Source organism: Equus przewalskii, chromosome 27, assembly GCF_037783145.1.
Source record: "Equus przewalskii isolate Varuska chromosome 27, EquPr2, whole genome shotgun sequence".
Lineage (NCBI taxonomy): Eukaryota > Metazoa > Chordata > Mammalia > Perissodactyla > Equidae > Equus > Equus przewalskii.
The window spans coordinates 30,879,159-30,893,932 of record NC_091857.1 but is presented as its reverse complement, the minus strand read 5'-3'; the positions used below and the strand labels follow the sequence as shown (position 1 = coordinate 30,893,932).

At 49.9% G+C, this 14,774-nt stretch overlaps 1 protein-coding gene across 2 annotated transcripts; it reads left to right on the top strand.

The window, feature by feature from the left end:
• The first annotated feature begins 2,081 nt into the window (after positions 1 to 2,081).
• KCNE1 (potassium voltage-gated channel subfamily E regulatory subunit 1) lies at positions 2,082 to 14,546 on the top strand. Of its 2 annotated transcripts, none has more exons than XM_070597227.1 (2): positions 2,082 to 2,669; positions 11,403 to 14,546. In XM_070597227.1, the coding sequence occupies exon 2, from the start codon at positions 11,441 to 11,443 to the stop codon at positions 11,828 to 11,830; it is 390 nt and encodes a 129-aa protein (XP_070453328.1). In that variant the 5' UTR covers positions 2,082 to 2,669; positions 11,403 to 11,440; the 3' UTR covers positions 11,831 to 14,546. The 2 variants fall into 2 exon arrangements, with proteins under 2 accessions (XP_070453328.1, XP_008515125.1); XM_008516903.2 differs by having other exon boundaries at positions 2,658 to 3,226.
• The last annotated feature ends 228 nt before the right edge of the window (positions 14,547 to 14,774 follow it).

The following is a 14,774-nucleotide window of genomic DNA, read 5'->3' as shown; positions in this document are numbered from 1 at the left end:
ATTGGCGTGGGATGCTGATGGAGCTGTGAACAGCAGTGGGGGGACAACGCCCCACGTGGCAGAGTGGGGCTCTCTTCCATCATTCTGCACCTCCTCACCTGTCACCAGGGAGGCAGGATGACGACTTCAGTGCCCTTCCTCCTCTTTGTCCTTCTCAGGGGAAGGAAGTATTGTAATCTTAGCATACTACTGTGCCCAGGATATTTTCTGCTGCTACTAGCGAAAGTTTGCTTGCCTTCCAGGTGTTTCTCAGTAAGAAGTGAGAGTTGCCCATTGGGATAGTAGAAGCCATGGGGGTAGAGCGGTTAAAAAGCAATAATGAAGGGGGCCAAAGGGCAGGGAAGGTCCCCAGGCTAATGCAGGGGCATCTAGACACCAACTGAACAGCAGCCAGAGGGAACAGCAAAGAACTGTCTGCATGATCCTGGCCTCCGTAAGTGCATCCTGGGTAGGTTACACTGAAGATCCATCCTTTCTGGTGACGCGGCCTTTCCATCTCCAGCAGCATGTGAGCAGGGTTAGGAGCACAAGCAAAGCATCCAAGTTGCAAGCTGAGATTTGAGATTTTCCTAAGAATGAGAAGTGGCTGGAGCTCTGGCTTTGGATGTCACCTGCACTGAGGTGGGATGTCACCTGCATTGAGGTGGGAGCTCATGAAAGAGGAAGATAAACCCACTGAGAGGAGTAGCAGGCCACATTTGCCACCCCTCTCCCATGGGACAGACCCCAGTGAAGGGACCAAGAAAAATGGAGAAGGTGGAGGAACCACAGAGAAATGACCCACGGGCTCTGTGGGCTGTGGCCCTGTTGATGTTGCGATTATTTTAGGATCAGTCTCACCTGTATGATGGGAAGAGGTGAGATTGAGAGAGGGGAAGGAGAAGGAAGAGAAAGAGAAAAGAAGAAACCATTTCAAGTTCACCGAGAGTAACAGAATCCACTTGTTCTCACCTGCAAATCTGTCTTACCGTTACAGTAGGAAATGACAACGGCAGAATCATCATAATAAAATAATTCATCATATGTGGGATGGAGAGAACCTGGAAGAGAAATAAGAACACCACCACTCCCATAACATTTTACCTTTTTGAAAACACTTCCATACACACTGTCTTCACAATAACTGGGTGACAGGTGCGCAGGTATTGTTCCACCCAGAACAGGGGAGATGGTGACCTCCACAGCTGGTCTGGGTGTCCCATGCCTGTTTATCTGGTCCAAGAGTTGTCACTGAAAAGGCTACACATACATTTGATAGGACAAACATTTTTGCTTCAATCCATCATCCATTTTTCCTTCCTGGTGGAGTCCTTTGTGGAAAGATGGGCAAAAAGGGACAACGTACATCCAGCACGACCTTGAGGAGGCAGCATCCAGGGAATTTTCAGGTAAAGTTTATGTATTTTTTCCCAAATATTAAAGTATGTAGAGTTATTGCAAAGAAAAAAAAAAGGAAAAGGAAAACAGAATCATATAAATAAGAAAATAAATGCCATGTTAGCCCACCACTAACACGATATTAACACGGTGGCATGTTTTCTTACAGTCTTTTGAAATAGTGCATAACATCCTGTGTGTGCGACTTAGGGCCTTGTATTTTTCATTTAACATTATAAGGATCTCTCATGTTGTTGTAAACTATTTGTAGACGTTATCTTTTTTTTTTTAAGATTTTATTTTTCCTTTTTCTCCCAAAGCCCCCCAGTACATACTTGTGTATTTTTAGTTGTGGGTCCTTCTAGTTGTGGCATGTGGGATGCCGCCTCAGCATGGCTTGATGAGCGGCGCCATGTCCGTGCCCAGGATTCGAACTTGCGAAACCCTGGGCCGCCAGAGCAGGGCGCGGGAACTCAACCACTCGGCCCCGGGCCCGCCCCTGTAGACGTTATCTTAATGACTGCAGATCATATTGCAGCAAGTAGAAAAATATTCTACCACATGTACCATAATTTAACCATTTTTCTATTTTAAAACAATTAGATTCTCGTTGTCATCAGTAAAACTACCAAGAACCTTTCTATACTTAAAGGTTTTCTATGGTTCAGATCCTTTCTATAGAATAGATTTCGCACATCAAAGCTGTGGACGTTTTAGGGCTTCCCAAAGTGGCTGTGTGGGTTTATACCGGCACCCATGGTGAAGAGGAATGCCAGCTCTGCTTTTGCCAGTGTCACTAAGAATCCTAGAATGCCACACCTAGTGGACTCGTCTGAGAACTTCCAATGGCGTCCTTCCCTTCAGAACACCGAGGTCGAGGTCCCAGGAGAAGCGAAGAGCCAAGGAAGACCGTGAGGGCAGTGACGCTAGAGAATGTCACCTTGCTCTAAGTCAGGAACCTTCCTCTTGGGCTACCAGCCTGCAGAGTGCGAACTCTGGCTCTCATTCCCCGAAGCTTTCCTGGGACTGTCGTTTGGGAATCGCGCCTTCTCATGCTGGCCTCCCAAGCCGGGGGGCAGCAGCTGAGAAATTTGCCGGGAGGTCACGCAGGCCATCGCGCGGTTCGCCCCTGGCGGCCGGAAAGGCCATTCCTACCGCCCCGAGGGCCTTGGCGCGCGGGTGCCGAGGCGTGGGTGGCTCCAGCTACTGACTCCTGCGCGCTGGCACCCAGCCTGTCTGGTCCACAGCTGCAGCCCCAGCTCGGGGCCGGAGAGCCAGTCAGCAAGTGCTGTGTAAGTTCTGCCGAATAGATGGCATGGCCACAACTAGAGTGCGGGATGCAGCCAAAAGGAGTCTGCTGGGGTTTGGAGCGTCTTTAAGCTACTGTTTGGAGCTGTTTGAAGGGATGTTTGTCCCGGCGCTTGGCCGAGGGTGAGGGTGTCTTCCGGATGGGCCCCAGCTTCTTGCCTGCCAGCCCCAAACTCCTGCAGGAAGGCAGATCTGCCTGTCCGGCTGGCTGGCCGTTCCAATACGGACTTTCTGGGGGGCCCTGCGCCTGCCTACCCGGCGTGATCCAAGGCGCTTGGCCCGGGGCTCAGGGTGCGGAGGGCCTGGGTGGGTCCCGGTGGGCCGGGGTGGGCCAGGGCTGGACTGAGGTCTCCCCGGGGGCCCGATCCTGGCGGGGAAGCGCGGGGACGGGGCGGGGCGCCAAGAGCTTCGGGAGGCCCCGCCCGCCCCGCGCCGCGCACTGGCCCGCGGAGCGCACCGCCCCGGGGCTCGGCTGTCGGTGCCCTGCGCTCGGCCAGCGCGGACCTCGCTGCACTGCTGCTCTCTCGGCGCCCCAAACCCGGTAAGTCGAGGGCTCCTGCCTCCGGCCTCCTCGTCCGGCACGCGAGTGCCCCAGTCGGGAGACCCTGAGGGGACTCCAGGGACCAGGTCTCAGCCCCCGGGCGAGCAGCGGGCGCCCCAGGCAGGAGGCGCCGGGATCCCTGCAGTGAGAGATGGCTCAGCCTCCCGCCTCCTTCCCCTCCGCCTGTCTTCACTTATAGAACGCATGCATGGAAAAACATCTCACCATCAAGTAATAACAACATTTTCCATTATTATTAGATTACAGGCATTCTTGTAGGAAATTTGAAAAATACCTAAAAGCATCCAAAGAAAACTAAAACCGCCTCCGACCCCGGTCTCCACTTAGTTTCAAAGATCTCCAGCTCAGGCAATACTCGCATACACACCCGCCCTCAAAGGGAACTTTTTGTGACCAGGAAGATCCTCGGGCCTTGGCATCTCCCAGGGGAAATGGCATGGGACACGGAGAACATTATTGGTATCTGATCTTGAGTGTAGAAACTGGGGAAAACGTGGAAGTTTTAGAAGAAATCTGACGGAGTAGCAGCCATGTGTGTGTGCTCAGTCTATCCCGTTGTGTTACCCCGGGCCCCAGGTTTTCAGTCTGCTGCCTGTGAACTGACAGTTTCTTTTGAGCCCACGTTTACAGACGCTCCCAGCTCCGTTAACAAGGGCCTTATCAGTAACCACAGCTGTCATCATGGTCACGGCTGTCATCATGGTCGTGGTTGTGGGGAGCTTTGCTGCCCTCCCACCGTTGATTTAACTCCCGTGGGATGAGTGAGTTGTCAGAAAGCCCTTGACTCCGATCTCCGGGTTTCTAACGCGGGGGCAAAGCCTTCTGCCACCTCTGCTGTTCCAGGCTGCTCGCCTGAGGTGAGCTGAGGATGGATCTGAGAACCACCTTCTCAGTTTCCAGAATATTCAGAGATGTCTTGCTTTGGACAGGCTATTAGAAAGTGCCTTGTTTTGAAAATAAAGTTCACTTTGAAGACATCAGAGGGATCACCTCCGTCATCTTAAGTCTCTGAAGGCAGAGCTGGGGAGACAGTTTCTGTGTGGTTTCAGGCCATTGTGGTGGTTAATGTAACGTTTGTTCAGTCACACACGAGTGACTGCATCCTGAGAATGTTTCCTGTGCTCCTACCATGAGCCAGACACTGTTCTAGTCCTTGAGCTACGTGGGAACAACACACACAAAGATGCCTGCCCTCCAAAGCTTACATTTTGGTGGGAAAGACAGACAATAAGCAATGACCGCAATTGATAAGAAAACTATACCATATCAGGAGGTGATGAAAGGAAAACAGAGTAAAGGTTCCGGGAAGCGGGGGAGAAGGATGAAAAATATGCTGTCTTATTAAAAATTACTGACCGCCTGCAATCTTTCTAAGAATAGGGTGGCTTGCAGATACCTACATAACTGTATTAATGTAAATTTTAATATACAAAATAAATAGTACTGATAAAGCAAATAAAAATAGTTTACATTTTATTATATCAAAACATAATATGTTGAAAGAGGTTTTCATCTGGTTACTCAGCAATTTATTTCCAGCGTGTTGTACTTTATGGATTACTTGCTCTCATTGTAGTCATATTGAATCTAATTCTTTGCATTTCCATTTAATTCGGCAAACCCGTATGGAAGCATTCTGGGTCCTGAGTGGGGACAAGATGAGGACATGTCTCTGACTTTCCTGAGATTCTAGAAGGAAATGCCCAGACCAGTCTACAAATTATTACAATACAAGTTAGAATGAGAGGTATAGACAGGCACTATGAGGGGTAAAGAGGGGAGGGGATGTCCAGATGAGGGCTCACACAAGGGTTCGTGTAGCAGTGGGCTTTGGAAGACCAGCAGGATTTTGACAAGCAGATATGGTGGTCATGCCTCTCTCACAAAGAGAATAGCAAAAGCAGGAGACGGGAAAGCTGTGGGCTTGTCCCACGCCTCACAAAATCCTGTGGCACACTCAGGGTAGATGCCAGTAGTCCGTTTGCAGATGGGGAAACTGAGGTTCCTTGAATTAATTTCATTTGCTGGAGGTGAGAATCCATCTGCCCTCCGTCTGTGTGACTTCAGCTGCCCTCCCAGCGTCTGAGAATCCTGCCATCTTCTGTTCTCCGCGCCAAAATGCTCATCCTTTTTCCCATATTGAGTTCGACGGGGTTTCTTTCACCAGCTCACTGGTTTGCATTTCCAAATTCGCACCCCGAAGCCCCACTCTATCACCCACAGAGAGGTCTGGGAAGCTTCTGGTCCTATGACCAGACTCGAGAGCCACACCCCATGTCCAGCAGGGAGGTGGCAGAAAGCCCTTTCATATCTCCAGGGACAGTCAGATGTGCCTCTGTACAGGGTTCACCCTGACTCCTTGAGACCTTGGCCACCTTAGTGACTCGCTGCCTCCCAGTAGAGGGGAAGGTGAGAAGACCCAGCTAACTGTCTGGAAGGGTCTGCGGGCCCCTGCTGGCTGCTTTTCTGCCAGGAGGTAAATATATCTCCCAAATTTGGACACCGTATTGTGATAAAGATGAAAACAGTTGACACTTGCTTCCAATGAAAGTTGGCTAATGGAATTCTTGACTTGATAAGATCATATTCACCTAAATTAAGCTTATCCATGATTGTTTTTACCCTAATCCTGTTTCCTAATGATCATTTCAAGACTGGATGCTCTTTCGAGGAAATGAGTAAAGAATGCTGTTAGGAACGACAGGCATGTGATCCCCATCCTGCCCAGATAAGGAGCCAAGGCCTGGGGGAGCCTGGGGTTTGTCTCAGACTGAGCTCCAAAGCTGACATTCCCCTCTCCCTCGCTCACCCCCAGAACCTATCCCTCTTACAAGAAAGCTTCGCATCAGCCATAAGCTTTGAACTCCTTCAGTGAATACCTAAGAAAGAAAGAAATGTGCAGCGCTGAGAAATTGTTCTAAAAGCTTCAGACTATTATCAGTGCTGACAGGTGACGTAGCTGGAACATGTGGGAGAGATGCAGAAGGCGGTGTGTGCCAGGAACAGCATGACGTCCCCACTGCCCCCCTCTCCCCTGGGCGCAGCCAGGGCCTTACAGAACCCCGGGTGGTGGGGGCCCAGCTGGTCCCCATTTGCCCCTGGTCAGCTCAGCTCCACTGCCCAGAGCCCCGCATCCTGAGTGATTTCCAGCAGACCAGGAGCTCTGGGTTGAAGCTTTGAAGAAAACAATTGCACTAGCCTTCAGTGGGGGCAGTGTCTATGCCTTGTGAATAGTCTCAAATCCAGGCAGAAGCAGAAACTTCTAGAACACTCCCCCACTCCCATGCTATCTGAGCCTAACAAGGCCAGAGTTTGAGAATGTTCAGCACAAGGCTGAGCGTCAAAGTGGGGGTGTTTGGCCTTGGACCTCCCTGGTTCCTGTTGCCTCGGCCTCCCCCAGGCCCCTCTTCACTGTGCATGCTACAGGAAGCTGTGGTTCTCCCTGGGTTGGCGGGGGGCACCTTTGATGGCATACTTAGGTCAGAAGCTGGTGCCCAATAGGGTAGACCCAGTTTCACCTGACACAAGTGGCTGTTTCCTCAGTTCCTTTGAGCCTAAATACAGAACCCAGCTCTATTCTGCACAACCCGTTCTCTCTGAGAACTGCCTTTTCTGTACTAATAAAATGTGAGTCCCGGGTGAGAGGATTAAATCGTAGATGTGTTTCTGATAGGAGACATGACCTTGGGCATGTCAGCTCAGCTCTATGGAGCCCAGTTTTCTGTAAGCCGAGACTGTGGGGTCACTTGATGCTCAAATCCACTGGAGCCCAAGAGTCTAAAACCATGGCCACGGGGCAGCACTTGGCATAATAATGGAAGTGAACTTGGAGAATGGGACATAAACCGCCGGCTGACCTGAAGTCTGGGTTCTGTGACGTTTACACCAGGCTGACTATTAAGAGAACATTGCCAAACTCATTTTGAGACTCATTACATGGAAACCCCATGTGACCCGGCATGCAGGCCTTGGGGGCACAGAGGGCAGTTAGCAAAAGCAATACAATAAATTAAGTATAAAGGAAGAAAAAGATTTTTTTTAAAGATTCAGAATTGTTATTTGAAAGGCGGTAATTGACTTTTCTGGTCTGGCGTGAAGCTCTGACAGGCTCATTATAATTTAAGGTGCCAGCGTGAGTTAGAACCGGGGCAGCTGAGGTTCCAGTGAAGACTTGTTAATTTCTCCCTGCAACTTTTCTTCAGATCACATTAGCGACAAGTAAGACCAAAAAAAAAAAAAAAAACCCAAAATCTTAAAAACAAACTAGATTGAAATTTATGCCATTAAATCATGTTTCTCTTCTTATAAATTCTTCCTGTTACCTTGCACTACAAAAGACTAATTGGTCAGTTTCCTAAGGTCCCACGCCATAGCCAGTGGTCCTCAATCTTGGCTACAAGTTAGGATCACGTGGAAAGCTTTCAAAAGTCCCGATGCCAGATAGGAACCTAGAGCAAGAACATCACAATCTTTGGAGGAGAGATCTAGGCAGTGGTATTTTTTTATTGTTGTTTTGGTGAGGAAGATTGGCCCTGAGCTAAATCTGTTGCCAATCTTTTCTTTTTGCTTGAGGAAGATTGTCCCTGAGCTGACATCTGTGCCAATCTTCCTCTCTTTTATGTGGGATGCTGCCACAGCATGGCTTGCCGAGCAGTGGCAGGCCCATGCCCCGGATCCAAACCTGCAAACCCCAGGCCACCATGCAGAGCATGCGAACTTAACCATTACGCCACTGGGCTGGCCCCTAGGCATCGGTATTTTTTTAAAGCTCTGCAGGTTATTCCAATAGGTCACCAAGTACGGTCCCCAGACCAGAAGCATCAGCATCATCTGGGAACCTGTTAGAAATGCAAATTCTTAGGCCCCATCCCAGACTTTCTGGACCAGAGCTCTGGGGGTGGAGCCCCACAGTCTGCATTTTTACAAGGTGATTCTACAGCATGCTAAAGTTTGAGCACCACTGCCTTACAGCAATGCTGAGGATGGTTGGCCTGGCAGGTTTTCAAAGCCGATGTTTCTGGTTGCTTCTTTCAGACATAGAAAGTCCACCTGGATTTAAGTAACAGGTCTTCTCAGGGAACCCACCAATGGGAACTCATTGCAGAAGTTACTCTGAAGTTAACTTGCTGTGTGGAGCTATGGGTTCAAACCAATTAATGTTGGGAGGTTGTCTGCCATAATTCCAGACTCACATGGTCATTAAGTGATAAGGACTCTTACAGCAATTGGTAGCAGGATGACTTATCAATTGTGGCGACTTTGGGTTTTTGGAAAAAAAATTGTATTATAAGCTCAAGTTCTGTCTGTTTTCTGGGGCAGGATTCTATCATTCATAAGTGGTTTCAAGTCATTTAAAAAGAGAATGTTGGGCGTCGTGTTCCGTAAGCTCAGCTGCCCAGGAGCCTCGTGTCTTGAGTGATTTCCAGCAGACCAGCAGCAATGGGTCTAAGCTTTTAGGAAAGAAACTGTTACCAAAAAATTCCTGTCTACCCCATGGTTAGAACAAACCACGTTTAGACAAAACGCTGGTTTTGTCTAAGAATCCGTACCTGGGAGTCTGTTTGAACTTGCGAAGCTCAACCACTCACAGATCTCTGGGCACAGATTCAAGAGCTCCGGAGATGGCAGGAAAGGAACAAACTCATTTGTTTCTCATTCGCCACCAGCTTCTCTGCAAGGGACAGAAAGAGCCACAGCGGTCAGCCATGGAAGATCCAAACCACCAACCCCAGACCCTCAGCTCCCTGGGCTGCTCGCTCTTAAGAGGTGGAAAAACCAATATGCTTACGCTGAGGACACTCAGTGTGCACCACTGTGAGCCACGCGCTATGTTGGCCCCTCTAGGTCCCTGGTCAGTGATCCAACAGCTGCCAATGCCAGTGATGTTTCTCCCCAATTTCTGAAGGGAAAAAGACAAGACTGAGTGGGCCCAAGGAACCAGACCAGGATCGTGTGGCCGGGTAGCAGCAGGGCCAGAATCCTAACCAGGGGAGGAGAAGCAATTCTAACGTCTGAACACTTTCTGCCCCTCCTCTCCTGCTCTCTGAGCCTGTGGTTCTGGGAGGGAGGCAGTTGTCCTTCTTGAAAAGGGGTTGAGCTGAAGCTCGGAAGGCAGCTCATCGGCATCTGTTAATTCGATAAGTGGCTATGAAGAATCAGGCCCCAGCCATCAAGAGGTGTTAAGAAGTCCATGGGCAGCTCCTATGTTGCTGTGTGCCAGGCACTGGCCTAGGGAGGCTGTGGGGGACCAGGTGGGAGGACAGAGCTGATGACAGTGGTGTGGGTGGTGCTAACCCAGCCCCACACACCAGAGAAGACTTCAGGATGGGAGGGAGAGCTGAGCTGAATTTTAAAGCATGAGTAGGCACCATTTAGGAGTTTCATGGGCCAAGAAGGAGGGGCAGCCTTGCTGGGGACATGCAAGGACGTGATGATGTGCACAAGGTTCACAAGTGGCCAGCAGGGCTAGAGCAGAGGGTCTGGGCCAAGTGGCACAGTGGAACAGGAGAGGGAGGCAGGGCCTCTCCCCTTTAGGGCGGACATCCTGTTGAAGACAGGGCACTTCACCCTAAAGATCGGGGGGAACCAAGGAAGGCCTTTGAGCTGGGGACTGACTGATGGGATTGGCAGCGAAGGTGACTCTGATTTCCGGGGGGATTACACTGCTGCACAGCTCACTGAGGCATGGAGCACCCTCCCCCAAGAGGGCTCGGTGTTAAGTTTGAGGAGCCTGGGGCTGGTAAAGATAAATGAATCCTTGGCAGGTCATTGGACACGCTGCTCTGGGGCTCCGAAGGGTGCCTGGGGTCATGAGCCTGGTGGGTGAACCTGAAGGAGCAAGTGCAGTCACCCAGAGAGAGGACAGAGCGAGCAGAGAGGACCAGTGATAGAACTCTGAGTTGCACCATCTCAGGGAGGGGTCGAGGAAGAGGACGGGGGAGGTGCCATTCATCTTCACCTGCAGCTGGGTTCAGTATAAGGTTGAAAATTAAGCCAATTCTACGAAGAAGTAGCGCCAGGTCTAATCTGGAGTGGAGGTAGGTTTCTGAGGCTGACATTTGTCCTGGGCAAGACAACGTGTGATGTCACAGTCCCCATCCTAGCTGGGAGAGCCTGAGCGCCAACCTGCCTCTGGCCATGTACATTGGAATTTCCCTTTCTGCAGCCTTTCTGGCCAGAAACTAGGCTCCAAAACATACCATTTACCCTTAGTTCCAACAGCCACCCCAAGAGTGTGTACATTATACTTGCTACCTTGAAGGTCTTGAGAAATGAGGAAGCCCACTTAAGTCTGAGCAGCTCTCAGTGGCCCCTTCTGGGTTGAGTTTGGAGTGTGGCGTCATCATCTTGGCCCTAGGGATTTTGTTTCCAGCATTTTCTCAAACAGAAAAATGACTAAAACCTGTTTTAGTTTATCAGTGATTGCAAGGCCACCTCGGTGGAGTTTCAGAGCACACGAAACCCCTGACAGAATTCCAGGGCTACTTGGAGACAACTTTACAATTCCAAGGCCCATTATATGGATATTCAGGGACAGTGACACCTGATTAAGGTAATGGGAAACTGTCACACGGCCCACGTGAGCCATTCAGTGGGAGACAGTGGGCAGAGAGGACAGGTTTCTGGTGAGAGCTCTCTTCCTGGCTTGCAGATGGCTGCCTTCTCGCCATGTCCTCACATGGCAAAGAGAGATACATCTTGCTCTCTCTTCTTATAAGGCCACAGGCCTTTCAGATTAGGGTCCTGCCCTTAGGACCTCATTGAACCTTAATTACCTCCTGAAGACCTCCAGATGCAGTCACATTGGGGGTTAGTGCTTCAACCATGTGAATTGAGCGTAAGGGACACAATTTGATCCACAACACATAAACTGAAATGCACACATACAACACAAAGTGTATATTAAATGAACTCATTCTGGTGGTTGCCTGTGGTCGTGGGGAGTGGGAGCAGTGAATGGAAATAAAAGGAAATCAATTGATCAACTGATCAATCAAGAGAGGGTGTTGTGCAGCTCCAAGATGGCACGTCCCATGCACTGAGGAGAACGTTAGGGCACCCTCTTATATGAGATTTAAAAAAATTGTGTGTGTGTGTGCGTATATGGGGCTTTTGACCAATACATACTTTTTGATTTCAAGTTTCACTTTTCCAGGACATTCCCTCTCCAGCAGTGTAACCTTGAAGCCCAGGATGATCCTGTCTAACACCACAGCTGTGATGCCCTTTCTGGCCAAGCTGTGGCAGGGGACAGTTCAACAGGGCAGCAACACGTCTAGCCCAGCCCGCAGGTCCCCCAGCAACGAGGACGGCAAGCTTGAGGCACTCTACATTCTCATGGTGCTTGGCTTCTTCGGCTTCTTCACCCTGGGCATCATGCTGAGTTACATCCGCTCCAAGAAGCTGGAGCACTCCCACGACCCATTCAATGTGTACATCGAGTCTGACACCTGGCAGGAGAAGGACAAGAAGTACTTCCAGTCCCGGATTCTGGAGAGCTACAGGGCGTGTTATGTCATTGAAAACGAGCTGGCTGTGGAACAGCCAGGCACATACCTTCCTGAGATGGACCCTTCATCATGACCCCACAACTGGCTAAAACTGCACAAATCCTACTTGACAATCTGATTTTTCTAATCATAGGCCTCTTATAGTCTTTATTATATGGATACGGTTGGGGGCTCTTGTAAAGGGTGAAGGGTGGAATAATAACACTATTTCTCTAAAATCACACTCCTTCTATAATAGGCTGTCAGTTGTGCCCCAATATCTGTCCTTGCCTTGTTAATTTTAGCAGAATCCCTGAGATCAGGGCCTTTGAGAGTAAGAGCTGTATTTCCCAGACTCCCTTGCACCTAGCAAGGTCACATGACGAAGTTCTGGCTGGTAGAAGTGGGTTGATGAGTGCAATATCTTTGAGAAGGAAGGGAGGCATTCTCCACTTCCCTTTTCCCCTTTTCCAGTAGCTGGGACATGGATGAAGTGGTGAGCCAGCTTTGACTCTGGAAATGAGCAGTATGTTCACAGGTGGCAGAGCAAGAAGAGTGTGGGACCCTGGGCAGCATCATGGAGCAGGGTCTCCTTACCTTCCTGGATCACCCATCAGCTCCAACTTTATAGGACAGAGAAACCAACTCCAATCTTCCTTGAGTCACTGTTATTTTGGTTTCTGTTAAAGTAGCCGAATCAATATCATAATTAATATACCTACCTTACGGGTCTGAGACCAACGGCATAATATTTCCACGTTTGTCACAAACACACTCCCCTCTTGTCACAGGACACTGCCTCTTCTGCCCTTGTCATTTCTATCCTCACTGCTGTGGCTCTGTCTTCCTCTGGGCTTCCTGCCTCCCATTCCTCCCTTGTGCCCACCCTTCATGAATCCCCCTGCCAAACACATACAGACACACACTGACACAGAGAAATACACACAGACACACACTCACACCCACAGGCACACACGTGCACACAGAGACACATACACACAGACATGCACACTTCCAACTCACACATCCCAATCTCGAAGGAACTCACTTCCTACAGGACTGAGATGCAGGAGAAAAACTCCCCACTTCAGCCTGCTGACCAAAGGGAAGAAGCTCAGCTATCACCACCAGAGGGAAGGGGGCACCCACCACCCGAAGAGCGCAGGGGAAGAAGTGGGTGTGGACAAGAGGCAACACATGGGACTGAGGTGGCAGGGTCTTTTGAGGTGATGTGACCATTGTGGTTGAATTGTGTTCCCCCAAAAGAGACATTCAAGTCCTAACCCTGGTACCTGTGAATGTCACCTTTTTTGGAAATAGGGTCTTTGCAGATGTCATCAAGGTAAGATGAGGTCATTAGGGTGGTCCCTAATCCAGTATGACTGACGTCCTTAGAAGGAGAGGGAGAGCTGGACAAAGACACATAGGGAGAACCCCATGTGACGACAGAGGCAGAGCCTGCAGTGATGTCACTGCAAGCCAAGGAGCACCGAGGATGGTCGGCCACCACCAGAAGCCGGAAGACACAGGAAGGAACCCCCCCTACACATTTCAGAGGAAGCACGGCTCTATGACACCTTGATGTCAGACCTCTGGCCTCTAGAGCTGGAAGATGCTGAGTTTCTATGGTTTTAAGCCACTCAGTTTGGGATATTTAGTTACAGCAGCCATGGGAACCTCATGCAGAGCCTCTCACCTCACCCCAGAGACAGTGCTTCCCTCTCAGCACGCCTTCTCCTCATAAGACAGAAGATTCCCCCAGAAACTTCCCTCCCAGACAACAGCTGGGGAAGGGATTGTGGGTGGTGGTGGATGGCCCTGGGGGAGGTGCCATAGAAAGCCTCATTCTGTGACCTGACCTGGGAGCATCACAGAGAACGTGCGCCCTCAGGCTTCAGCCTTTCTCTGCAGCTGCCATCTACAGCGTTAGGGCTCTGCGACATCCCTAAGGCTTGCTGATTCCTGAAGAGCGTGGGGTATTTAAATAAAGCATAGTTGTTAAAAACCTGCACAGGATATAAATTTAAAAGCAATGTAAGCACTGTCGGCCATCCTCAGATGGGCAATTCAGGCTCAGTCCAACTCCGGTCCTGATTTCATGTGACAGACAGCGATTCCTCTGTGGGGCTTGGAGGCAGGGCTTGGCTGGGACATCGCTGGAGCCGAGCTCCGGCATGGATTCCTATAGTCCTAGAGATAACTGGTTCTTTGGATCTCAGTCCTTTGAAAGTTTAGTGAAAGCTCTGATCCCCCCACCTGAAAAATGCACATAGACAATTTTGCCCAATGTCTCGGGGGTTCTTGGGCCACCGGAAGCCCAGTTATGACTGCTGGCATCTCATGGCCCCTGTGGGCGTTCCCTGCATGTATTGTCCATTTTGAAGGAAAGGCAGGCTGGGAACGCAGGTTTGGCGAGGGACCCAGAGTGCATGTGAGCCACAACGTGATGCCCAGAGGCACACAGACTGGCTTGTTATCACCAGTTCCCTTTCCCCCACCGAGATTCCTGCGACTTTTAAGGCAGAGAGAGATCCCATGAGCTTTGTCCTCCCTGTCCTTGAAGGACCAGACGTTCAGCTCACTTCCCCACACCCCTCAGACCTCTTACGAGCCACAAATGTTCAAATGCTTATTATCATATTTAAAAGTTGGTTTAATGTGCATAGAGTGCTTGCTATGCCCAGGTGCTGTTCTGAGTTCTTTAAAGACAGAATCTCAATTAACATTTTATGTGCTCAGGGGATAGGACAACATGACTTTTGAGGAATTAATCAGATCTCATTTGTAAAAATTAAAGTCTTTTATCATGAGCTGTGGTGTGTGTTGTCTGATTATCACTACAATACCTTTAGAAAGTGGATGTTACTTCTTGGGGGCTCTGATGAGGTGGTCCCAGAGTCTTGGGAATAAGGAAGTAAGATTGCCTGTGGAGAGTTAAACTCTGCCATAGAGACCCTGATGCCCACAGATAGAAAGCAACAGAGCGAAGCCCAGATGGAGATGGAGGCAGACGGAGATGGAGGCAGACGGAGATGGAG

What these genes read in the sequence shown, in the direction of transcription:
- KCNE1 (XM_070597227.1), top strand. Translation starts at nt 11,441, where the DNA reads ATGATCCTGTCTAACACCACAGCTGTGATGCCCTTTCTGGCCAAGCTG.